The following is a 25679-nucleotide window of genomic DNA, read 5'->3' on the forward strand; positions in this document are numbered from 1 at the left end:
ATAGGAAGTCAGCTTTGTTTGATGATTGACCCAGAGATGTAATTACATAAAACCAGTTTGACATTCCACAGCAACTAAAAAGTGGTCCGATAGTTCAGTAGTGATGGGCAAAGGGAAGCCGCGTGAAACAGCAAAAGTAAGAAACATTTTTCCACAGTGACATCTAGTGGTCTGTTTTAGTATTACTACATCCACAATACAAACCACAATTATGCGCCAGCGCCGATTAAATATTATTTTTGCACAGGCCATAATGAAACCCGCGCGGATGCCACTTCGAACTCAAATAAGATGTCGCGTAAAACATGTACATTTGCTCTGTTATACGTGCAAACAACATTGAATACGTTGATTTTGACGTCTGTTTGTGCAAAAATTCTAGCTGCAGCTTATTATGTACGACTTAACTATTTGACACTGGAGCTGATTTCATGTACAAATAAATATGGTTACTGATATAAAATAACGAATGCAGTTTTTTTCTGTACACATTGTGATTATATAAATGCTGTAACTGTATACCTCATGTTGGTACTTCAACTTATTACTATTCAAGAGGAGACGTGCAATAATTGGCAGTGATTTCTTAACATCAATCCTAACTTTGGACAAAATAGGCAACAAAGTGAACGTTACTGTCGCTGTTCAAAGTCCCGTTAAAAGTGCTTTTCTGTGTTTCCTTACATTTTTTATTATAAGTATGAATTAGAAAGGTAAAGATAAAGATAGTATAAAATGAGTTTTTTTAAAAACTAAGTAAAATCAGTAAAATCTTATAAATCCAATAACAATACAGAATACTGATATTGAACATAAAAGTAATATAAGATTTAGTACCAGCTAAAAACTTATTTCTGTAACAATGTCACATTATTTTCTAAAACACAGCTAAATGCCAGGGGGCAGTAACAGTATGTGTTTATGGTGTAGATAAAAAGAGGTAGTTTAGCATATATAGTAAAAGTAGTGAGTAGTTCACTGGATAAATTACAAACAGAACAGTAGTGCACTGATGCACACGCGCCTTGAAACTGTGCCAAAACGTATGGTTTCAATGGTTTTAATATATTGTCATGTTTCAACACGGCCATCACTAACTTTTAGGTTGTGGAATCAGATGAGGCCAACAACTTCAAGCAAAGACTTGAGAAAAGGTTAATTATCATAGTTTGCTTGTTTATTATGAAGGGATATTTAATGAAGACATTTTTATTTGAATACACACTTCTAGTTATTTCCCACTTTCCCCGAGACCTGGGTTTGGGTAATTTACCCTTATGTTTTATGCTGTAAAATCAAATATTTATGCATCATTATTGGGAATGTAGAACCTGAACCAGTAGCCTATTCTAGTACAGTATTAGCATAGTTTCCCCTGTTCATAGGAAAGGGGGTTACATAGGTACATAGGTACGCACCCGTTTGGGACAGCAGGGAGGCAGGCCAAGTGGCGATAACTTCTGCCCCAAAGCAAGAGGATTAGATATTTAGTTTGTATGTTTGTTCTCTCTCTGGCAGTCTTGATTTGCCATTCTAAATCATACATTCCTGCTGAACTAAAAGATGGAATACATTTGTGATGGATTCATTTTCCTATATTTGTCCTCGGCCTTGCTTTCGGAAGGTGGTGAAGTCAGCGTCTTGATCAGGACAGAAGAACCTCTCGTTGATTCGTTTTCTTTTGGGTCCCAGATACTGCACGTGTTTTGTATGTATTCTATAAGACATTTCACACATTCAAGGCAAAGAACCACAACAGTGAATATTTAGCAATAGCACTTTATTGAACACAAACAACCCTAAGCCACAATACTGAATGACAAGACCAATTGGCTGCAGCAAACATTTTATAAAATATATTCCGGTTTAATGTCACTAGGTTTTTTTTTAGTTATTCTTTTAACGTCAGAAAGACAGATGCAGGTTTTTCCAAAACAGTGAATGATCTTTTACATATTATTATAATATTAACAATTGTAACAAATCATCATTCACATGTTCACACAAAGAACAACAAGGCAAAGTGCTTTCAGGATTGCATTGTCAAAAGAAAAATAAAATAAAAAATAAAATAAAAACTGAAAAATGAATGGCTTGAGGTTTAGGTAGGTGTGTTTTCTGAAGTGGGCTGGTCCCGTCTTGGATACACAAGGATATTTATTAAATACCTGCTTAGTTTTGGGAGATTCAAAATTAAAATTAAGATCTTTATTTGCATCAAGTTGTCCTTTTAGAACCACTTATTCAAATGTTTATGATAATTAAGGAGACAAATAAGGTTATTGTCCAGCTGGTATTTTAAAATGGGGAAAACTTAACTTTGGTAATGGAAAGTACCGAGTCAGGATCAGACCAGAAAACCTCAAACCGTTCACCCTGTCTTTCACCCCTTTCGTCTGACTGATTTGTAACACGGGGCCGTGTGGAGATGACGCTTAGGTAGCAGAATTTGGTTTAAAGTGGTTTAATGGGTGTCAAAGGCAAACTGACCCTCTACAGAATTAAAAATCTTCCACCTCTTTACACAACCAGTTCAATTTATTCAACTGCAGGGCGATCAATAGCTGACCCCGAGTGAAGCGGAAATGTTGGAATACACTTAAAAGAGCAAGACAAGTGGTGTGGTTTTACAAATGCAAAACCAAAATGTTTTAAAAAGCCAAATGGATTATCTGACCATTCACCACTGCATGTTAAAGGGGGTAGACTATCATCAATCTGCATTATAACATGGTCTGGCTTCACATTCCAGTGGTATTGTGTCATATAAATGCTTCTCATAAATATTTTATCCAATGTCAATAGACACACACATACAACACGACCACACTTGAATAACTACCATTGCTTGTAATAAATCTGTATTTCCGTACTTTGTCGAAACAGGTGGACAAACAATATTCAAGGCTGCAAAACAAAGAGGTAGGAGAAATGCTACTGAAAACAGCAAGTGATGCCAACATGAATTCATTTAAAACATCTGGTTTTAGCGCAGCATTAAAACGGCTTATAACCAAAGGTGCTATTGCCAGTCAGCGTGTGAGAAGCAGGGAACTTTAGAAACCCAAACATTTCAAACTTTGGTGAAGGACTTGCACTTGGTTCAGATGCTGACTAGTCTTTCAGTACCTGTAGTTATTTGCAAACTGATAAACTCCAGGCCCTTTTCGCCTGTAAAATGTGGAAACATGTCTAAGCGCTATTGAATATAACTGGTGATGTGTAAATTTGGCTAATGTTGAACTTGTTGGTCCTGTCATCACAGGTCTGTAGACCGCGCTGCTGGTGATGGCATTGACTCCTTTACACACAGTAGAGTAGTATATTTGCAGACCTTAAAATGAGGTAATTGACGTTAGGCTAAATAGGGACCCTGTCAAAGAGACACACGCTTATGTCATTCATCAGCAAAGCCAAAAGACTTTATCAGTGGGACGTCACTGTGACCAGATCAGCTTTGGAATGTTGGTGGATGAGCCAACGTTCATAAGAATCGAGAAGGTGCACTGAAAACATCTGATTGTAACTGTCACACGCCCTGATCCAGTCCTACCGCTCAAAAGGGCTTCTTAACTTCAGATAAGCCACTCAAAGTACGAAACAGGCGACCCCTTATCACCGACGGGTTAAGAACTGGCAAAGATTTAAGGCTGCCTTCGTAGCAGAGCACGTCTGCTTTTGTCCAGTTGAGAGAGGATTGTTAGTAGCTCGGAAGTTTCAATGAAGAGGCAACATCTACAGTGAAGCTGACTAAACAAAACAAAAAGGGACCAACACCACTAATGTCACAGAACATGCAGATACATCCTTTACTACAGTAGGCTATTTCTAATAGCACATTCAAGGGGCTCCTAATGGGACAATTATCTGATATGGCTCTGCTTTAGAGTACTCCAGTTGGGACTCGCGCCGGAGCGAGTCGCTAAGGTGCTCCTTCAGACTGCTGCCTTATTTCACCTGTGAAAATACTCCTCATTCATCGGGGTCCATTTGAAAATTCTGCCGCTTTTTTCCTTCAATACATTTTCCCCACAGATCTTCTGCTGGTGAACAAACGGCACTTTCAGGGGAATGTTTCTAAAGCACAATAACAAACACTGGGCTAAACAGCAGATACAAATCTCAAGAGTCTGTACAGGCTATAGGCTACACTCTGAAAAGGGAGGGCAGGTAACCCTTAATGCTTAACATTAAAACAAATATAAGGCATTTCAAAGTCCTTTTATCCGCATACGTCACTGACAGCAGGTCTAAATATTTTTGAGAAAACATTTCATTCAAGGAGGAAGAGGATGCATATAGTACATCTACACATGCAACTTAACCGGTCTAGACTAAAACCAGAGTTCATGGAAATAGGTCTATGTTTAATCTACATTATCATCAAAGCCCATCCTACGCTCTCCTACTCAAATATATAAGTTAATTTGTGCACGGTCCTTTTCTGAGCAGGCAGCGTCTAAAGTTTTGATATAGATCACAGTTTTAAAAATGGAATAAAACACACAACGATCCAATGCCACTTCTGAACCAAACACGAGGACCAGAGGAATCCTTCATTTGCTACAGACGCGTGACTTTTGGTGAGAACAAAATAGGGCATAATAAAAATAGAGATATTCAAGCGAGGAAGCAATGAAACAAAATGTTATTGCACTTTTATCTTTTGTCTGTTTCAAACGAGGTCAGCTTTGCCAAAATTATTCATGCCATATTTCGCAGTAAGACAACAAATGTTACGTCACTCCTAGAATATGATCACACCATTATTACACTGCACACAACTAGTACTGAAAACCTAGTCAGTCTACCCTAAATCAACATAAAATCCACAATCAAATCGCAACACAGCCACAACAAACATGATCCAAAATGCACGTACCGCATCGGACAACTGTGTTTGAAACTTACTAATTACTGATGAAATAAAGCAAAAGAGCAACAAGGACAATCAGGAAACTCCAGACAGCGGTCTTTCTACAGTTCATGTCTAACGGACAATCAAAGCTGATTGTTTACGGCTGCAGGAGGAGAGTTTAGAGGAATTTGGTGGAGACTCCTTTTGCCACTGGTGTCAGAAAAGCCAACTGAGCCTCAGGTGCCTTCTTTGGGTTTGTGCTTTCATTGATCCACATCAATGCAATGGTAATGTGCCCTATTATTGCATCGCTAAGTGCAATTCATCCAGCCACCTTAAGGGTGCGCCAATGAGAACGAATCCCCTATTCTGAAGGAAAGGTGCACCATGTGACTGGTGGAGGGTCCACCTCCTTGTCTCTATGGGGATGTTGCTGCTTTGCTTGGAATGTTCCACAGTATTGCATTAAACGTATGTATCCCCATGGAGACAAGCAGATGACATCACCGGGCCAAGTTACAGGTCAGATCTGTGAAGAGGTGAAACCGCTCATAGAACGAAAGCATGATTTTCAAGTATTTTTTAGCAATAAAAACTCCTGCAATTGAATAAATGCAACATAGTTAAGTATAATGCCATAATATGGAACATTCCAGGAGACAATGAGGTGGCGGTTCCTCCACCAGAAAGGTTGCATAGTGCACCTTTAAGCTTCGTAATTGCAAAAACTTTGACACAGGGTTGAAAGAACCACTCTTCCTGTGAAATGCACCTTCCACTGTAGCCTTGGTTCAGCGTTTCTTTTCCCATTGTAAGGCTTTTGGGAAATACAAATGGAAGACCGTACCTTTCGGTAGTAACATATAAAAGGCACCATGCCACCGCTGTGCTTGAAATGACACAGATCCTACAGGTCGGGGAGGGGCCAGTGCTTAGGCAGGGAAGGTGGTCAACTAGCATTAGTCATACAGTAAAGGTGTATCATCCAAACATGCAGAAGTTTATTAGCTACCTTCGTTTCCCCAATAGGCTTCAGAATGACTATTCTATTAGTTTTGATGAGATAAAATACACAAGTGGGGTCTTTATGCTGTCTTCACTGAAAAGGGAACTTAAGCATGTTTGAGTGATCATGCCTAGATCACAATCACACTAAAGAAAAACATAATTGGCATAAAGTAAATTGAGAATGACGGAGGATCATCTCAGCTTTGACTGGTGAGGTATAACTGCAGGTCCAATAAAAACACAAGGTGCAGCTTCATGCTCCTCTCAAAGGTCGGACATGGAGACGCTACGCACACATACATTTCAGATTTAGGCTGGTTTAAGCAGAATTACACTACCCACAACTACATGAATCACACTATATTACTTTGTTAACAGCTGTACAATAATTTTCAGTTGTTTTTTTTCTTCTTTTTCCTTCATTTCGACACCAGATTTTCCTCTAGATTTCAACCGCCATCTCCTCAGTGTCAGCGAGATCTCAATATCAGACATGGACGTTTTGATTGTTTCCAAGTGGATTCATTCATTCACAGTGGCTAATATGGCGATATCCCAACTTCAAAACAATCTCTGCACCATGGCAACCTTGCGCTATGTGCTACCACAATTCGTTTGTGTGCTTTGTTGACACCCAAAGCAGGCGTCTTTGAGATCGAAATGAGCCAATATCTTAAGCAATCCAAGTAAGTAGCATAACTCTGTGGGTGACTATAATCAGGTACTGCCCGGGATTTTCATGTTAGACTTTAAGGCAAAAGGCTCAACAGTGGATCAGAGTAGAATTTAATTTGTTAGTGTTTTCAAGTAAGAACCAAGACATCCTTTTGAGGCAAACTATTTTGTACAACTATATGCAATAAATGGACATCAATTGTTGTTATTGTCTTTTTTTCTTGTCTTTTTTTTTTTTTTTTACATAATCAAGCCATACAAGTCATGAATTGCTTTACCAATATCAATGGGCAAACAATATTTAAGAATGTCCAATTAAAAACATATTTGACTACAGTATAAGTTAAGAGAAAGCTTGCATTTTAAGTATTAAAATTCATGCGGTATCATTCATTAGCATAATTGGCGAAGGATAAGCTTTTAAACACAATATAACTGTCTAAACGTGATAAATTGAGTAACTATGAATTATGTCTAAAGGCAAATAAAGGTTTCTATGGCACTACTTAGGTGTAGGCTATTTACGAGTGCATGTGTTTATTAGATTAACCGTGAGTCCTTTCTGTCCCTCTGTATTTGCTGTAATGTAAGGCAATCTCAATGGAATGGATAGATATGAACGCTAATTCATAGCACAAATGTAAATATATGGAGAGAGAGAAAGGTGAAAGTACACAAGAGCAAGCCCAGACACCCAACATAATGCCACAAACATGTCCAGATCCTCTATGCAGGAAGACTGCTGGTACTACACAAACGGTATCATTTGTAAAGAATACAGTTTTACATGCTACCGATAGAATCATATCTATACAAGACAAATGAAGAGCCACCATTTAGAGGCAGGAGGAACTAAAACCTGCTCTATATCGACCCCACATTCATTTCAGTCGTGAGACTCATGGCTCAGATTTGATGGTCAGACTGTAAACTGCTTGGACAAATGCATAAACTCATTCTGCTTGACTCGTTTTGGCAAAAAGGCCTTTTCTGTGACCAAAGATTAGAACATCTAACCCGCATTGAAATCTTCCATTGGCATTTAGGTTATAATTTACTAAATCGATGGCAGTGCAAGATTTGTGCTGCACATTATTACACACACACTATTGCTACAATTGGACCTTTCATTGCTTTTCGTTTCCGACTCCATATATAGTTTACACTTTACTAGTTTTGCTTCAGCAGCAAAACCTAAACTAGGTTCATGCACAGTCACTCAGATTATTATCACACAAACAAAAAGCAGGTATAAGAATACTGTGATGCTTTAGCTGCAAGGGAAATGGCTCTGTGAACTGGTGTAAAGACATCACTGTGGATCGATCCCTGCCCGGACAGACCGCACCTGCAGAGGGCAGTGTGGAGCATCTGTGGTGTTCAGTCTGTGTCAGACTGCAGTGACGAGAGGCTCCTGTTTACAGCCTCACCATTAAAACTATTTCACTGTGAAACCAGAGGGCAGTGGACACTGTCCTGAAGTGCTCAGAGAACGCTTGGTTAAAATAATTATTTGCTTTTTACTCAGACACCATGTTGTATTAGCAGCAACACACATGCATGTAAACATAAGTACATACATTACTCTGCTCTAGTTGCACAATTAGAACCTGAATGCACTAAAGTGCGTGCTTTACTATTTAAGTGCTGTGGGATCAAAATGAAACTGATCATCACAAAATATCGACAAAGTATCGGCTGCATTTTGATTGGATTCACAAATTCTGTCCACTGCTTTAGCACAGATCCTGAGATTACAAACAACTGTTCCTAATCCTAATATTATTAATGATACGAATATTTACGTTCTCATGAAAAAAAATATTATTAGAATAAAGGCTGTGGTTTTCTAGTTACTTCCACTTCAGTCACAGAAGTCAAACTATAGCGCCACCTAGAGGACAACATGCTATTGTCAGGGTCTGATCAGGAAAATGAAAGACATTTTGGGAAATACACTACAACACCTACTCTAGGTCCTCTCTCATCCAGTCAGCTAATGTGTGCAACTGTGCCACTTCACACCCTCAGATATGAAGCGATCACGCCAATGAAAACATTTTGACTTCTTTTTTACCACCAGGAGGTGGAAAAAATTAAAAATAGCATAGATATAACATCTAAGTCACAAACAGCTCTAGTGGTCCGTTACAATCATTTGAGTAAAAAACAATAATGAATATCTAACATATGAACACATATTTGGAATTCTGCTTTTCCTGATAAACGAGTACAATTAAGCAAAATTTCCCTCTGCGTTTCATTTAGCCCCATTTGTTTTTATTGAGGGTTTGAAAACCCTGGTCAAAGCAAATGCCAGGAGAAGCTCTGCGTTTTCTGCCGGGCATTTCTCGATGACAAACTATGGTGCAATCGTGGTTTAATGTGCTGCCAATTTAATGTGTGAGAAGATAAGCCATGTTAGACCTTGTCCTATGAAACAATACGTGAAATGGTGTGTTACAGAAGGCATGGGTCAAAAGGCATTTCATGAGACGCCGTAAAGGCAATCCAGTGCATTTGAGTTGACACTGACAGTAAAATGCCCAGCACACACAGAGCCATTCGTTTAGTCTTTAGGTTAGTCTTCATGAAACAATAAAAATAGAAATAATAAAACAAAATCAAACACATTCCAGGGAAACAAAAGCCCTTGTGACAGTGATTGTCTATTCAATAACATTAACAAAAAAGGCAAAAAACAAAATATTGCTTGAAAACTGCCCAATATAAACATCAAATAATACTTAACTATTCAAACTGATCAGAGTCGACCACAGAGAAGTCGAGAGATTTGATTTTTAAGACTAGTTCACCAGCTTCAGAAATACTCTTTTTGTCAGAGTAGTAAAAACAAGTGTAATGCTGATGACCGGTTTGGTGCCTAAACCTCAAATCTGATCGCTCTTTCAATATTCAGGCTGTTTAAAATTTGATTTATTTATTTTTCTTCTCAAAACACAGTTGTGAGATGGGAAAATTGAAATGGCTTGTTCATTTATGTGCTCAGATACACAATGCTTTGATGAGGTGTTGTTGGCAGATATTACTAGTAAAGCCTTCATTTAAATAAACAAGGCCTCAGTCAGTCACTATCCTACTCTGGTTCTCCGTCGCACAAGGAGAACTCAGGCCTATGGACCCTGGTGAAGATGAAGCAGCTGCTAAACGAGTTGACGAGGTATATCAAGATCTATTGTCTCTCTATACAGTACAGTTCATCTCAAATAAATAATTTATAGCCATAGTAGTGTTGATCAACTTTGGTCATAACTTATATGCTTAGAAACATTCTAGCTTAAACACTTATTTAGCATCTCTTAAAATAGCGGGTCAGCGTTATGATCAGGTAGAAGTAACAACGCCGACCCGACATGACACCTTATATTCAGCAGCAAAACCAAATCATATGAAATGCCAAAGAATTTGAGGCCGTGCATTTAAAGTACACAATGGGACTAATATCTTTGTGACCCTTTTCCAAATTCAGATTGTACTGTAGTACACAAACATTGCACTCAGAAGAAGCAAAATTTTCCCTTGTGTGGTTCCTTCATAAAAATCTAATGGATGAGTAAAAAACAAAAAAGAAAAAAGTTAAATTATTAATAAGTCTTTGATCACTCTTTAGGGATGATTGTTGACTCTACAAGGTCACTTGCAGCAGGGCATGATATGACAAGTCACTGCTTAAAGCTACATGCGATCATAGTTTGAGTTATTTCAGCGTTATTTTAAAGGGATTTATGTCGTGTCAAAAAGGCCAGATTATTTTGTTTGTTTGTTTAGTTGCCGGACTTGAGCCGAGTGACCTTGTAGAGCCATTTGCCTCCACATAATAAGCACTACTAAGAGATGGAGGAATGGACTCTAATTGCATATTAGGTTTGACTGCACCTCAAGAGAAGACCAAACATTCACACGCACATGACGCACGGCACATACATACACAGAACAGGGACAGTGGGTGCTCTCTCCGGCCGTGTTAAAGGGAGGCGCCCTCTGGTGGTGGAGATCGCAGCCCGAGGACGCTCACTCAGACAGGCAGCCGTCCAGCCCCACCGCCGCTCCGTGCCGCTCTTTGACGTAGCCGTTGTGGAGGCCGTTGCTGGGCAGCGGTGTGCAGGCAGCAGTGATGCCGCAGTGCTTCAGTATGTTGAGACCTGGGGAGGGCGAGACGGTGGGGGAGGAGCAGGAGCAGGAGGAAGGAGGGTCCCGCGGAGGGAAAGGCTTCATGGTAGAGAGGATCAGAGCCAGGCAGTCGGCCACGTCTTTGTTAGGAGCACAGGCGAGAGCCGGCGTGTGACCTGAAGAGGAGAGGACACATTACAGCAGGGGACATTTAGCAGAGAGTTGGCCGCACTTAGAACTACTACTTAAATACTAAGGATTGGGCTTAATGCATGATACCAGCTTTGGTGCGACAATGATAATTAAAAAAAAAACAGTCTTCTTTAAATACTAGATCATTAAAAGTCTGTAAAGGTAACATTTTCTCCTGTTTATTTCAGTATCGATAATTCTTCAAATGAGCATCTAATCAATACTAAAACTAGTATTGATTACTATCTGATTTTAACACCATTCCAAAATTGCAGTAGCTGGTGCTGTAGATTTACCTTCCTCATCCAGGGCCAGCACAGTGGCTCCTCTGCTCAGCAGTGCCTGAACTACAGTGGACAAACCGTTACGAGCCGCGAGATGGAGAGGCCTGAGGGAGAGAGAGATGTCAAACCGACTAAAACAGTGACAACAGTTATGGGGGATTGGCTGGGTTCTCACATTTGCAGAGCACTATTGGTGGCGTTTATTAGAGTGGGATTGTGGATCTCCCCCAGAATCACCAAGGCACACATCTCATGAGCCTGAAAGGAAACAAACCAGTGAGTTACAAAGAGCTCAGCACGACAGGACAGACTGTGTTTCCGGCATGTACCTTGCTGCAGGCCAAGTGCAGGGCAGTGTTCTTATTATCATCCAGCAAAGTCAGATCAGCCTTGGCCCGATGGAGGAGGATGGCTGCATCAAAACAAAATATGAACACACTTTCCAGTGTCATTACTCCATTCAGAGCTCTGATCCTCCCACTCACCTACTGAGCCGCTGTGGCCTCTGTCGGCAGCGACCATCAGAGCCGAGCGCCCGCTGAGGTCCACGGTGTTCACCTCAGCTCCGTGACGCAGCATCAGCTGAAGTCCTGCCACGTCCTCTGCAAACGCAGCGGCGTGCAGTGGGATCCTACAGCAAATACATCAGAGCTCAGATTATTTGAATGTATTCTGCTTTTCTAATCGAGGCTAGTTGTTTAAACTGACTGATCCTGTTTCAAACACCCTCATATATTCAAAGTGGCTAAATGCTTTGTTAATGAAACTGTTGACCTTGAAGTTCATTGTACTTGATTGGTGCTCACCTTCCTTTGGCATCTCGGGTGTTTATCATTTGGACTCCAGCTGACTCCAGCAGCCTCTCTGCAGCACCGCTGTGGCCATTCATGCTGAAGGAGAAACACATCATCAGAACTTCAGGCCAGTTTAGGCTTTAGACACAACCGAAGGTCACTTTGTTTATGTATTGACATCTACATACATTAATTATAATTATAAATACATTTACAACAATCTATATGACAAAGAGCATGTGAACCCATTTGACAAATAAAAACTACTAATTATCTCTGTTTTAAAGAATGTCAGCTGAATACTTACAGAGCACAGTGCAGTGGGGTGAAAGGGTTTCCCTCGTCATGGTTAAATGTTTTGTATTCAAGTAAAACCTCCAAACAGTCTTCATGCCCTGGAACAAGACCAATAACATTTTATTAAAACCTCACATCTTTTCTGAATAACTGGGTCTGAATCCAAATAAAAACCTGGTTTAACATATTCAGAAAAGCATAAGACACTTGTATTACTTGACTATATTCATTTTTAACAGGTTATTTCTGTATTCTCACAAATGTTCATTCTCTTGGATGAGTTTACAATATTTCATGTAAAGTGGATATTTTTTTCTCTAAATCCTTCGGTCATCATCGTTTCATACTTAAGTGACGAGTGACTAAATGACTCTTACCTTTGTACGCAGCCCAGTGTAACGGCGTGTATTGTTTGTTGTCCAGCATCTTGTCATGTGGATCTGTGGCGACGGCGGCCTGTGTCAGCGCGGCGAGGATGTCGGTGTGGCCTCGAGACGCAGCGTAGTGCAGAGGAGTCTTACCCTGGGAGTCCCGGCTCAGTGCAGGCGCTTTGTGGTCCAGGAGAGCTGCTACACAGTCAGTGTGACCAAACACAGCCTGCGCAGAAAATAAGAGAGGGAAAGGGTTCGTTTTCAATGTTCTATTGTGAGACAGAGGTTACAGGTCATTAACAGCACAAACCCCTCTGTGTAAAGCTGTGCTGCCCTTCTTGTCCTTGGCATCAGGCGAGGAACCTTTCTCCAGCAACAGGCGAACACAGTCGATGTGACCTCCCAAGACGGCGAGCATCAGAGGAGTCCTATTCAGACACAAGAACATACTTTGATCAGAGCACATTTCATAAAACATGTTTACAAAGTGTTGGACATGGTGGCTCTTTAATATTTTATTGTGCAAATGAATAGATAAAACTTACTGGCCAGATTTGTCAGCCATGTTTGTGAGATCGCCCTCCTCTCCGTAATCTATCATCATGCGAAGACACTCCACGTGACCATTTACAGCTAGAGACAGAAACGCCACATATTACAATACATTCCTTATATTTAATACATACATGTCAGAGACATCACGTTAACCATCACAAAAACTCATGTAAGAGTAAGATATGTTTTTATCATCAAGGAAATTATACATTAATATTTATTTTAATGTAATAAGATATTTTGACCAAGATAATAGTTTTACGAGGCACAAAATGATGACCAAAAAAATGCAGTATCTTATACAACCACATTTATGTATAGAGTATAATGTAAAAACTTTTATATTCTTTATCTTTAAGTTGTATCTTGCAAATAATTGATTTTGTTGAAAGAATATAAGCACTTTCCTTACTTAACATAACAGCTCGGCACAGCAGACATGTCATTACAAGGGTTTTAGTATCAAGAAATTACTAGATACTAATTTTTAAAGACAATGTATAATGCTTTACAACAGGCCTGGACAACCCGCGGCTCGCGAGCCGCATGCGGCTCTTTGCCTGGTTTCATGAGGCTCTTTTACGTTCATAACAACATTTGTGTTTGTGTTGTGCCAGACGGCGCTCTGCGTGTGCAGAGGCGCCCGCACGGGAAAACCGCCGTCAGTGTTGGCCCAGTGGTTAGCGAGACGTATTTGAGTGCAGAAGTCCCTGAGATCAATACCTGACTTAAACTCTTAATCTTGCATTTTTTTTCCCCTCGTCTCCTAACTACATAGTAAAAGCGGACTAGTGAGGAATGCTGCCAAAAACCCTGAACTAATTGATTATTGAAATAAATGGGAAAATTATTTGTTGTTTTTATTTGTGTTTCACTTTTCACATTTAATCTCGGTCTATATTCGACAAAGCCTAAAGATCTACAAATAGATCTAAATAATTGTATGATTTAGTATTATTTTAATTATTAGTATTAAACAGGTTTTTATTTTGTTTAACCATAATTAGGCTATAGAAACACAATGTGCGACGTCCAAAGTGTAGCTAAGGACCCGTATTCTTGTTCTGCTTGGTCATGGTCGATGTTGAGGAAATCATTCAATTTTGTCTAATAATTATCAATATATGTATATATGCCATCAGGAGATGGTATCTCCTAGCTTTTACGATATGTAGTTGGGAGACGAGGTAAAAAAAAGGTAAAAGTGAAAAACAAATAAAAACAACAAATAAATGTTCCCATTTATTTCAATAACAAATTGGCCGGTGAGAGCGCGCGTGTGAGCTGCGGGAGACGCCGGTATGAGCGGCGCCGCGCGTGAGAGGCCGGTGAGAGCGGCGCGCGTGAGCTTCAATGTTTTATGGAGTATTTCATTGTATAATAACTGTAAAAAAATGAAGGTTTCTACTTTGCGGATTTCGCCTATTGCGGGTTTGTTTTGGAACGTAACCCCCGCAATAAACGAGGGTTCACTGTATTGTTGTTTTGAAGACATAAAACCAATAGTTTATAGAAAAATGCCAGAATAGGAGCTGATTAAATATAATATAAATACAAATGGAAAACACTTTAAACTTACAAACAGGGGTATAAGGTAATATTTCTGCCCTTTTGTGACACATTTTATAGACATTTCACATTTGTTTGACAATTACACCTCAACTAATACATTTTAAATAATGTTTTAACATGTTTCTTTGTCAATACGGCCCACCTCCAGTAAATACCTGCCACATGAATGGGAGTCCACATGAGCTGGTTGTCATTGAGCAGACACGAGGCGCCCTGAGCCAGCAGCACTTCCACACAGCGGGCGAAGCCTTTCTGCGCCGCCAAGTAGAGCACGGATCGGCCCGCGGCGTCCTGCATGTCCACGTAGGCAGCGGTCTCCGTCAGCACCCGCAGCGCCTGCCAGTGACCGCCGTCCGCCTGCAACAGCGAACCAAACGGTCACAATCCAAAGCAGGAAGAGAAACCCTCCAGTGATTACTAACAAATCTGTCAAACTTACCGCGAGATGGAGCGGGCTGACGGGAATACTGCTTTCTATGTCTCCTAGTGCATTGAAGGACATCTCCAGCAGCTAAAGCAACACACACAGAAATAGATTAAGGCAAGTTTATTTTTAGAGCACTATTCATACAGGCAATCCAAAGTGCTTCACAAGACAGGAAAAAAAACAAAACATTAAAATCACAGACATGACAGAAATCACAAAACTTTTTTAGACATAAAAGAGAAGAGTGCAAAGAAAATCCTCACAGTCATATGCACAACTAAACAAAACTGTTTTAGCTTGGATTTGAACATTGTCAGAGTGAACCTGTCTCACATCTTCAGGAAGAATGTTCCAGATTATAGCTGCATAAAACTGAAACGCAGATTCCCCATGTTTAGTCCTGACTCTGGCACCAGCAGGAGGCCGATCCATGTTTAGTCCTGACTCTGGCACCAGCAGGAGGCCGGTCCATGTTTAGTCCTGACTCTGGCACCAGCAGGAGGCCGGTCCATGTTTAGTCCTGACTCTGGCACCAGCAGGAGACCGGTCCATGTTTAGTCCTGACTCTGGCACCAGCAGGAGACCGGTCCATGTTTAGTCCTGACTCTGGCACCAGCAGGAGGCCGGTCCATGTTTAGTCCCGACTCTGGCACCAGCAGGAGGCCGGTCCATGTTTAGTCCCGACTCTGGCACCAGCAGGAGGCCGGTCCATGTTTAGTCCCGACTCTGGCACCAGTAGGAGGCCGGTCCATGTTTAGTCCCAACTCTGGCACCAGCAGGAGGCCGGTCCATGTTTAGTCCCGACTCTGGCACCAGCAGGAGGCCGGTCCATGTGTAGTCCTGATTCTGGGCACCAGCAGGAGGCCGGTCCATGTTTAGTCCTGACTCTGGGCACCAGCAGGAGGCCAGTCCATGTTTAGTCCTGACTCTGGCACCAGCAGGAGGCCGGTCCATGTTTAGTCCCGACTCTGGCACCAGTAGGAGGCCGGTCCATGTTTAGTCCCGACTCTGGCACCAGCAGGAGGCCGGTCCATGTTTAGTCCCGACTCTGGCACCAGCAGGAGGCCGGTCCATGTTTAGTCCCGACTCTGGCACCAGCAGGAGGCCGGTCCATGTTTAGTCTTGATTCTGGGCACCAGCAGGAGGCAGGTCCATGTTTAGTCCTGACTCTGGGCACCAGCAGGAGGCCAGTCCATGTTTAGTCCTGACTCTGGCACCAGCAGGAGGCTGTCTATGTTTATGTCTGTTTATACCCCAAGATTTCTAACTTGATTTGTAGGATTTAGAGGGTAGAAATGTTGGTTATTTTCCTGTTCTATTACAAAGGATGGATAAAAATGCTTTTTTCTAGAAAGTATTTTGTATTGTAAGAATTTGTGGGAGTGTGTGTAATATATCTGTAGATAAAATTAAAAAAACATTGTGCTGTCAACATTTCTTTAACTTTCTGTCCTGTAAAACTTGAAACACAAAATTTTGTATCCTTTTAGATAAATAATGTGAAATACAGTTGTGAATGTAAACCAGGCTGAGATACCTGATCCTCACCTGTATCCGAGTTTTCTTTTGCCAAAACATCCAGATTTTTTATATTTAATGATATTCTGAAGATAATCATAACATCTCCATGCAGCTCTCTTCTATATTGTGATATTCTCATGAGGAACGTACCAGCTCCAGGTTCTGTTTGTTTCCATGGTAAGCTGCATAGTGAACGGCGCTGTAACCCTTTGCGTTGACCATCGAAGGGTCAGCACCATTGTCCAGAAGATGCTCCAAGCAGCTGATAAAGAAACATATATTTAGTGGAGGATACATTAAAAAAGCTTTAACTGCACAAAACCCAGAGAAACTCACAAGTACGACTCCTTTGCTTCATCTTCATTATTCTGATGATTTCCAGAAAACTGACGATCGACTCTAAGAAATTGAAATGAATATTTTGTGAAGTACATCATCATTTTTTTAACACTTTAATGTTTCTAACATATAAGAAGTATCTGATTAAGCCGTTTATATACTACAATAATAAATCATAAAGATGAATCATTATCGTTTTCATTCATTTTCTGTTTTTAAGTACTACAGCTTCTCAACAAAAAGGTGTGACTGACCAGCGCTCAACCCTTTTAAGTCTCAGCCAAATGTAAACACACAGCAAAGAAGAACTCATCTCCTACAATTTTCCTCATGTGTGCTAGAGTTGGACAATATGGACAAAATGAGTATCCCGTCAATCCAACGGAAATGTGTTAAACATGTCTTTGAATATTTGAGTTGAGGTTTAATGATCAGATAAAGTGACTGTAAAAAAGCAGAAACATCACATTATACTCAGTCAGTAAATTATACTAATTTGAAAGCTTAACCTTTATTCATTTTTATTTCTAATCAGCCCCTTTTGTAGCAGTTTTTTTTTTTTTTTTTTTTTTTTAAATAGGCGTCAAATTTTGCACATCTGATTTAAATGTCGATGTATTGCCCACTTCTAATGTGTGCACAATTTTAGATCTTGTCCCATCCCTATACATTCCATTATTACAGCCAAGGTGTTCCATAATCACAGGATGAATAACAAGCTAAACTGACTTATGCCGTATTTCTTCTCCTGACACGCTGAACATGTCCACACTTCATTACCTGCTGAAGGCTTGGGAGGCCGCAGAGTAGTGCAGGGGAGTGCAGCCGGTTTGGTCCGCCTCATTGACCTCAGCGCCAGCGCTTACCAGGGCCACGGTGCACTGGTACCTCCCATTAGCAGCCGCATAGTGCAACGGTGTCCTGCGCCCGGGGGATTCCAGAGAACAACCACTCACAATTACTGGCACTGATAAAGAACAATATAATGCACTGTGGAAAAAGTGACCAACCTTCCCATTAAGTCCCTCTTATTCAAGTCAGTCCCACTGCTTAAGAGCAAGTTCAGACATTCAACGTTTCTGTGGAAGACAAAAAACAAGATATTAGATTCATAAGAGATAAAGTTTGTTCTCGCACACTGAAAAACTAAATCTTCTTTTCTCAAATCATAAAAAGCTCTAGAATAGTACAATGTTTAGTAATAATACTGTGAGGTCTAATACTATTTCTGTTTTAAACCAAGACCATTTGAAAAGAAAAAGACCAACTCTGTCCTATTTGTGAGGAGATTTTGAGTTGCTACTTTTTATACTAGTTTTAGTATCAGTTCGTATCTGGCTATACGCTTTAGGACAACCCTAAAATCTAATCATTTCGGCAAAAAGACACAGAATTATATTATTAAACATGGCTAATATCAAATGTTTTTTCCATGTTAAATGTCCTAATTGCAGGTGGACAATATGAAATGTAATAAATAATCATTTGCCAGTTTGAAGGCCCTCTTCTTACCCTCCAGAGGCAGCAGCGTGTAGACAGGTCCTCCCAAAGTTGTCAGGGGTATTAATGTCGAACCCAGCTGATAGTACATGCTCTTTACTCATAGAGGAAACTATACTATACAGCTGACCTAAGGTGAGAGAGAGAAGCACATTAGGCTATTGTTCAACAGTTATTCATCCATTAATCATCAAACCATCGTATGAATGTCACAGTTTAATCACATTTACAAACCTGAGGAGAGTAACTTGCGACAACAGTCTGAAAACCCGTACAGCACAGCTAAGTGCAAAGGGAACATTCCATGGATCCCACGTCTAAAAAGAAAAAAACTATTATGTGCTATACTAGATTAGATTTTGATAGGATTAAGTAACAAATATCAAATCAAATCAAATCAATTTATTGACAAATAGAGGTGTTCATTATAGGATGGGCCATATTGACTAAAGTTATCCTCTCAATATTTTGGGAACTATTCCAAAGATATTTTGGCAATTCAACAAAATGGGAAAGGACTGTAAAATGACTCTATAGTGTTATTAGGAAGATTACAGCATATGTTTATTGGAAAAGTTATTTTCAATCAGCTCTTTAGGCAGAATTCTGAGCTAGTTTTTATTACAAACAATATACCTTCCCATTACTATCAGATTCAATGTTCTGCGCTCCTCTAGCTCTTCTAATGGACAGGTTGAACACATAAGAGGCGTTAGATACCTGGCCGTGTCTGCTCCATTGGTCATCAGAGTGCTGATCAGCAATTCATGGCCATACTTAGCAGCAACATGGAGGGGAGTATTGCCATACTTGTCCACGCTATCAATTTCCCCACCTGGAAAATACAGGAGGAAAAATAAGCACCAAAACTGACCCAAAAACACATTTGGACCAGAAGTGTTACCGTTTTGAATGAGGATCTGAGAGCGTGTGAAGCGCCCATGAATGGCTGCCATGTGCAGGGGGCTCTTCCCTTCTTTGCTCTGGGAAGAATGACGAAATACAATGATCAAGAAAAAAACTATTTCCTTTACAAACATGTTAAGCTATTTCATTTGGCTCGAGACACTGACAGGGACGTAACAGCCATGTTAATAAACAGTCTCCACACAATCATTCTGGAGGAAATGTGGCGGAAGGGTCAAAGGTTACATGGGCAACATAAACACTACAACAAATCCGACAGCCACAATGCAACATTTTAAAAGTCTCCAAAAAGAAAGCTCTACAATTACTAAAATTGTAGAAATTAACAAAAATAAAATGACTGGGATGCCTTCTTACTATGACAAAACAATGAATCAGATTTATCTCTCAAATTAATTGATCTTAATATTTTAATAAAACAAAAATGGCCTTCATCATTAATTTCCTAAACATTGACAATAGGATTGTCTGTGGACCGGTTGATACAAAGACTCAGGCCGATCACTGGCATTTAGAAATAACAAATTCTCGATCCTGATTCAAATTTGATTCACTGCGCTTCCCTAGTTCTTATTCTGGTTAGTTGCAGATTAACCGTACCTGCTGGTTGACATCTGCCCCGTTGTTGACCAGCAACTCCAGACAGAGGGCACCGTTGGTGGAGACAGCAGCCAGGTGCAGAGGGGTGTAGCCACACTTGTTGGGCTGGTTAACGTTTGCTCCGTGATTGACAAGTTCCGTGGCCACAGCCTCCTGCCCCATGTAGCAGGCCACGTGGAGCGCCGTGTTCCCAAAGCCATTTGGCTCGTCAATCTAAGAAACAGGAACATCAGAGCCTGCAGCAGTGATACTGAGAGGAATTTATAACATTTTTGAATGCATGACTGTAGAGGCACTGGTGCAGAGTAACAAGGTACAGAAGTAAAAGTACTAGATACCTTTTACTGTGTGAAATTCTTTTACTTTCTACTTTGAAAGTACATGTTCAAAGGAGTACTTTTTTATTGTATATACTTTCATATTCTTTTGCGCCAGTATCTGTACTTTTATTCAAGTAACATCTTACCTCAGTGCCCATCCTCAGAAGGTATTTAACTATGTCAATATGACCACCAGCAGCGGCAGCATGGAGAGGCGTGTAACCCTGCTTATCTTTACAGTTCTTATCTGCACTTCGGGACACCAGCAATTTTACAATCTCCACATGTCCTTCAAACACACAAGAAATGTGCAGGTATTAGTCAAAATGTGGAAAAACATGTTAGGTGAAGTTCAAAGGGGACATTTTTGACTCATGGAGATCTTAACCATGTTAGAACAGTGTTCTAACACTGAAAAAAACACCCCTCCTATAGTATTAGTACAGAGATTGAAGTGCACTGTTATTACCTAGGTAAGCAGCACAATGAATAGGCTGTCTTTCTTTCTTATCGATGGCACTGATGTTGGCCCCTTTGTTCACGAGGAGCTTCATCATCTAAAATGTACAAACATATTTAGACTTATTGCACATATATCTTTATTTCTTGCATGCCTTTCTGCTTTTCTTGGCCTCACCTCTTGAAACCCGCTCTGAGCAGCGTGGTGCAGGGCAGTGCGGCCACTTCGATCGGCCATGTTCAGGTTGCTCTGGGAGAGCAGGGCCTCTGCGCAGCGAGTGCCGCGGTTGGCAGCTGCCACATGCAAAGGAGTTTGCCAGGACTTGTCTCGTGCATTTGCCTCAGCTCCTCGCCTCAGCAGCAGGCCTACAGCTCTCTGAAGGGAAACAAGTGCAAATTGTGTTAACAATGCAAGAGACCAGCACCCTCTTTTTGGATGTATTATAAACGAAAAATTAAAAGGCATATACTTCATTTCTGCAAGCGGCTGCTCTGTGCAATGGAGTCAACCAAATATGGTCTTTAGCATTCACACTGGCCCCTGAAAGAAAGCGGTCACAGTAATAGTGTTATGTACAATATAGCGGTAATGATTGTAAATAACACATTTAGTCTGACACTCACCTGCCTCTATGAGGAGGTCTAATATGTGGACATCGCCCATACAGGCAGCAGCATGAAGTGGTGTACGCCGCTCTTGATCCTGTTGAGGTTTTAACCAAGAAAGAGTTTAAATCATTATAACAAATATAATACATTTTCTTGCAAAGACGTGTTTAAACCCACCAGTGCATTGACGTCCTCATTTTTGTGCAATAATAATTGAACTTCATCAGCATTGCGATTGAAGATGGCCTGGACCAGAGGAGGCTGCAAAGCAAAGAAAAGTCCCATTATGGCCCGACAAATCAGTAAATGTGAATAATTACTCCGTTCTACAGCCCTACAGTCTATGTTTACGACTAACGAGTCCACAGAGAGGCGGAGGAAAGGACTATGGCACAACACACGGTACATGACATAACAACGATATTACAACTAGAGGTGAGAGAAATTGACAAAAATGTCAATATAATTTTTCGATTATCTCAATACCAGTATTCAGACAATATTTTCACAACTCATCAGAAAAGTCCTAATATGAGCCTATGAAGTTCAAGTATCTCACAAAAAAGAAAGTGAATCAACCATTAAAAAGAAAATAACATATATCCTTGTTTGAAAGATGTTTAAAGGCGGTATGGACGATTTTTCGGTGATTTGAGAACGCAGGCGGAAGTGCGCATGCACACTCCCCCGTGCGGACCGATACAACACACACGTGCGTTTGTTTATTAGCGCAACGGAGCACATCGCATCTCTCGTCTCCCGTAGATTTCTGTCCACTTCTGCGTCAGCTCGAACTGTCTTTCTCCGTCTTCATTTTGCCCCGTACACTGAGGGAACTATATTATGATAGATCCATGCGCTTAGGCACGCAGAAACGTGGGGACGAGCCTGACGCGGCTGCAGGTGAGCGGTAGGTGTGTTTTATGATTGATACGTGGCAGGACAAATGATTTATCCACGCCACGAGGAAATATGATAAAAAATGTGCTGACAAAAATCGTCCATTCCACCTTTAAGTTCATTTTTAAAAGTTATAAGTATAGATTATTTTATCTCCAGAGCATTATAATATTGTGTTTTCTTCCACCGCTCATTACACAGAGAATTTATAAGGCTTTCTACACACTCACTGTAAAGAATATTGTATTATCTAGTACTGGATAACAGGAATTAAAGGTACTATTATATTGTTATGAAAGAAGGAAAAAGAAAACAGGAATAAGGCTCAGGTACAAAACAAATGTCAAAACCGCAGTGATATAACGTTACAACGCAAGGTACATGACGTGCTAGCGCGTTAAAAATATCCCATGCGAATTTATTTCTACGGTGTGAAAAATCGGACGTAATAATTTCTCGTTTGGTAATATACCTTTTTACTAGTTATTACAGTGTAACTAGCTGGGTCCGGCCTGGTTTATCCAGTGTAAACCAGTATCCCCGAGGCTAGCGCATTAGCCGCATTAGCACAAAGCCGTAAATAGAATACTAGAAAGATCAGATATAACCGTGGTAACCTGTAGTAACCAACAACCAGCTCCAGCAGCCATGTTCTGGATGTGATTGTTTCTACTCTAGAACTCATGCAAATAAATCTATTGATAGATACATTTAATTCGCTAATCTTTATATAAATTGTACTGATTTTCATCATTTTGAAACCTGAAAAAATTAATAAGAAGAAATAAGTGTTTATATTTTAGATAATTAAGTCTTCTTATATAGTAATAAACGTGAAATAAACAGGACAGTTATCAATGATTATGTCAGTTGATGAATTACTACACAAACATAGATTCATTTTGAATATGGGTGGATATTAATGTTCATAAAAACATGCTTTATTAGGATAATGAATATTGTCTTTGAATTTCTGGCTCTGTTATTGAATTACTTAAGTGATCTGTCTGCTGCTCTTACAATTACAAGATGGCCGCCGCAATCACCACGGCAACAAATCCAGAGCACTCTAGCTTTATGATACCTCACTGTATTAGCCGCTAGCTGCTAGCCTCGGAGCTAACTCTGTCACAGTACTGGCCGCGACCCAGACCGAGGCCTGAACAGCGTCTGCACTGAGCATTTCCAGAAAAACTAAACGAAAATATGAATCCGCGACTAAAAATAAAAATATAAATTGAAGACTAAGCACGTTAAACATTTAACAACCGCTTGCACTAGTGTGATTTCGATTTAATCCCTTCAAGACTGCGAACGAGTCCAGATCATCCCCAGCAAATAGACTGCGCCACAGTCACACAATTTCTCGGAGGAGCGTTTTCTTTGCTCAAACCTGGTCTGCAATGTTGAGTACCCCCATCTCCCGAACTCAGCCAGGACGGAGCTCCCTCATGAGGCTTCGACTTGGAGGTATATTGCGGTTCGCCACTGAATGCACTTGTTTTCAGACTACACCCATCGCAGGCAGTAATGCAGTGGATCTGTCTGTCAGTGTTGTGTGTATCCTGTGTGTGTTTGACGGGGATGGGGAAAGGTCTGGGCCGGAGCTGGTCCTCCTACAGGCGTGGCGGGCTGCGACTCCACACCCAGGGAAGGGCGACATCGTGTGGATGAAGAGAGACACGACAACAGGACATGGGCAAACTCTATTAAAGCACCAAAGTACAAACCTGACAGTCTCCTGCTTTTTTCATGGTAATTTTGTTCCTTTGACTATACTATTCCAGAGTATGGCATTAAAGCGTATCCATCTCCATGGATAATCATCTGACGTAAGGTTTTAACTTTCCCTTTCCATGGTATCATGGAAATGCGTACAATTGGTAGGGGGTAGTGGAAATAGGGGTTTTCTGAGCACTCAAACCTTAAATGCAGGACTATACAATACAGGACTACCCAAACATACATGAATCACTCAAAAACAACTTTGAGTAAGCACATTTTGAAGGAACTCTGTTATGACATGGTTTTTAGTGGCCAAACATGTCCGATTTCATCTGATCTTGGAAGCTAAGCAAGGCTCGGTCTGGTTAATACTTGGGAGAACGTTGTGAAAATCAGGGGCTAGAGTGAGGCAGCCGTGGCTCTTGTGCAATCTGTCGTTGTGTCTGTTGGCAAGACACTTCGTCCACTCTTCCTTGTAGGCGTGTGAGTGGGTGTTGATGCTGGTCGGAGGGGCTGATGGTGCAGATTAGCAGTCTTGCTTCCATCAGTGTGCCCCAGGGCAGCTGGCCTCACAGGCTCCTGAAAAAGAGTTACCATGGTAACTGCAGAGCTGTCCTCTATAGACATACAAGGGCTGTTTACCTCGGCTTTGCCTCAGATTGATCTGGGCGTGGCAAGGTATCCAGGTCATCCAGGTCATGCTCCACATATGTACAATGACCACCTGTCCTGACTTATTGAGAGAATGTACCACTTTTTATTGATGCCACATTAATGTAATCAAAGAGTTACAAATAAAACAAAAATTAATATCCCCTAAACATCATCATCTATCCCCAGTTAAGGCTCATTTATGCAGAGGTGGTTAGTTACATTTACTTGAGTGACTTTTTGACAAATTGCACTTTTCTTACCTACATTTTTTTCTTACATACACTTTTTAAATACTTGAAGTGTACCGCAGTATATTACTTGATTAAATGTTTGTATTACTCGTCCCACTGTGAGTCCACAAGTGACAAAAGCTTAAAATTAGCTAAATATTTCTTTTTTTGCACTTTCAGATATGATTTTGTTTTTTAACCAACTACTTTTTTACTGTCAGTTGAGTAATTTCTTGAACCACTACTTTGTATCTTACTTGATTTTGTTTAATCTTGAAGTAATTTGGGTGCTCTACCCATCTCTCATGCCACTTGCCTTGGGGCCCTCCAGTGTGAAGTGACCCTGCTGACAGTGATGGGCAAAGTGAAGCCTCGTGAAACAGCAAAGCATTTGAACCAAACTGTTCTCCAGAGTGACATCTGGTGGTATGTTGTAGTACTACCACATCCACAGTGGTTCGAACTCCATTCTGTGTGCTATGGTAAAATCACTTTTTAGTTGTGTGTATTATTGATGCAACTGTGTTTACATTACATGGCCAACATTTCCCTTCTGTGGAGGATGCAGTATATTTATTCTCTTACATTGGAGAATCCGAGGACAGGGCAGCTCTTGACACAAGAAAAAGTGACACAAACTCTAGAGGATGTGACTATCATGAATTTATTACTGATTGAGACTTCATAGAGTCATAGATTTGCTACAGACTCTGTTCTGTGGTCTGTTTAAA

At 40.6% G+C, this 25679-nt stretch overlaps 1 protein-coding gene across 1 annotated transcript; it reads right to left on the reverse strand.

Annotated features, from left to right (window-relative positions):
- Nucleotides 1-1763: 1763 nt before the first annotated feature.
- ankrd52a (ankyrin repeat domain 52a) lies at nucleotides 1764-23907 on the reverse strand. The gene is made up of 28 exons (XM_072449232.1): nucleotides 23733-23907; nucleotides 21617-21700; nucleotides 21455-21533; nucleotides 21301-21371; nucleotides 21009-21206; nucleotides 20841-20928; nucleotides 20518-20660; nucleotides 20052-20264; nucleotides 19429-19507; nucleotides 19245-19359; nucleotides 18759-18841; nucleotides 18537-18654; nucleotides 18035-18103; nucleotides 17805-17945; nucleotides 17022-17084; nucleotides 16836-16947; nucleotides 15177-15248; nucleotides 14893-15094; nucleotides 13156-13243; nucleotides 12921-13038; nucleotides 12617-12836; nucleotides 12250-12337; nucleotides 11955-12038; nucleotides 11634-11779; nucleotides 11478-11560; nucleotides 11324-11406; nucleotides 11161-11252; nucleotides 1764-10848 (listed from the first exon to the last, which is right to left on the reverse strand). Exons 1-28 carry the CDS (start codon nucleotides 23757-23759, stop codon nucleotides 10574-10576), a joined length of 3234 nt encoding a protein of 1077 aa, XP_072305333.1. The 5' UTR covers nucleotides 23760-23907; the 3' UTR covers nucleotides 1764-10573.
- Between the last annotated feature and the right edge of the window lie 1772 nt (nucleotides 23908-25679).

The sequence above is a fragment of the Eucyclogobius newberryi genome, unplaced genomic scaffold, assembly GCF_026437365.1.
Source record: "Eucyclogobius newberryi isolate DKJ021-1_F unplaced genomic scaffold, fEucNew1.0.hap1 SCAF_17, whole genome shotgun sequence".
In the NCBI taxonomy this organism is placed as follows: Eukaryota; Metazoa; Chordata; class Actinopteri; order Gobiiformes; family Gobiidae; genus Eucyclogobius; species Eucyclogobius newberryi.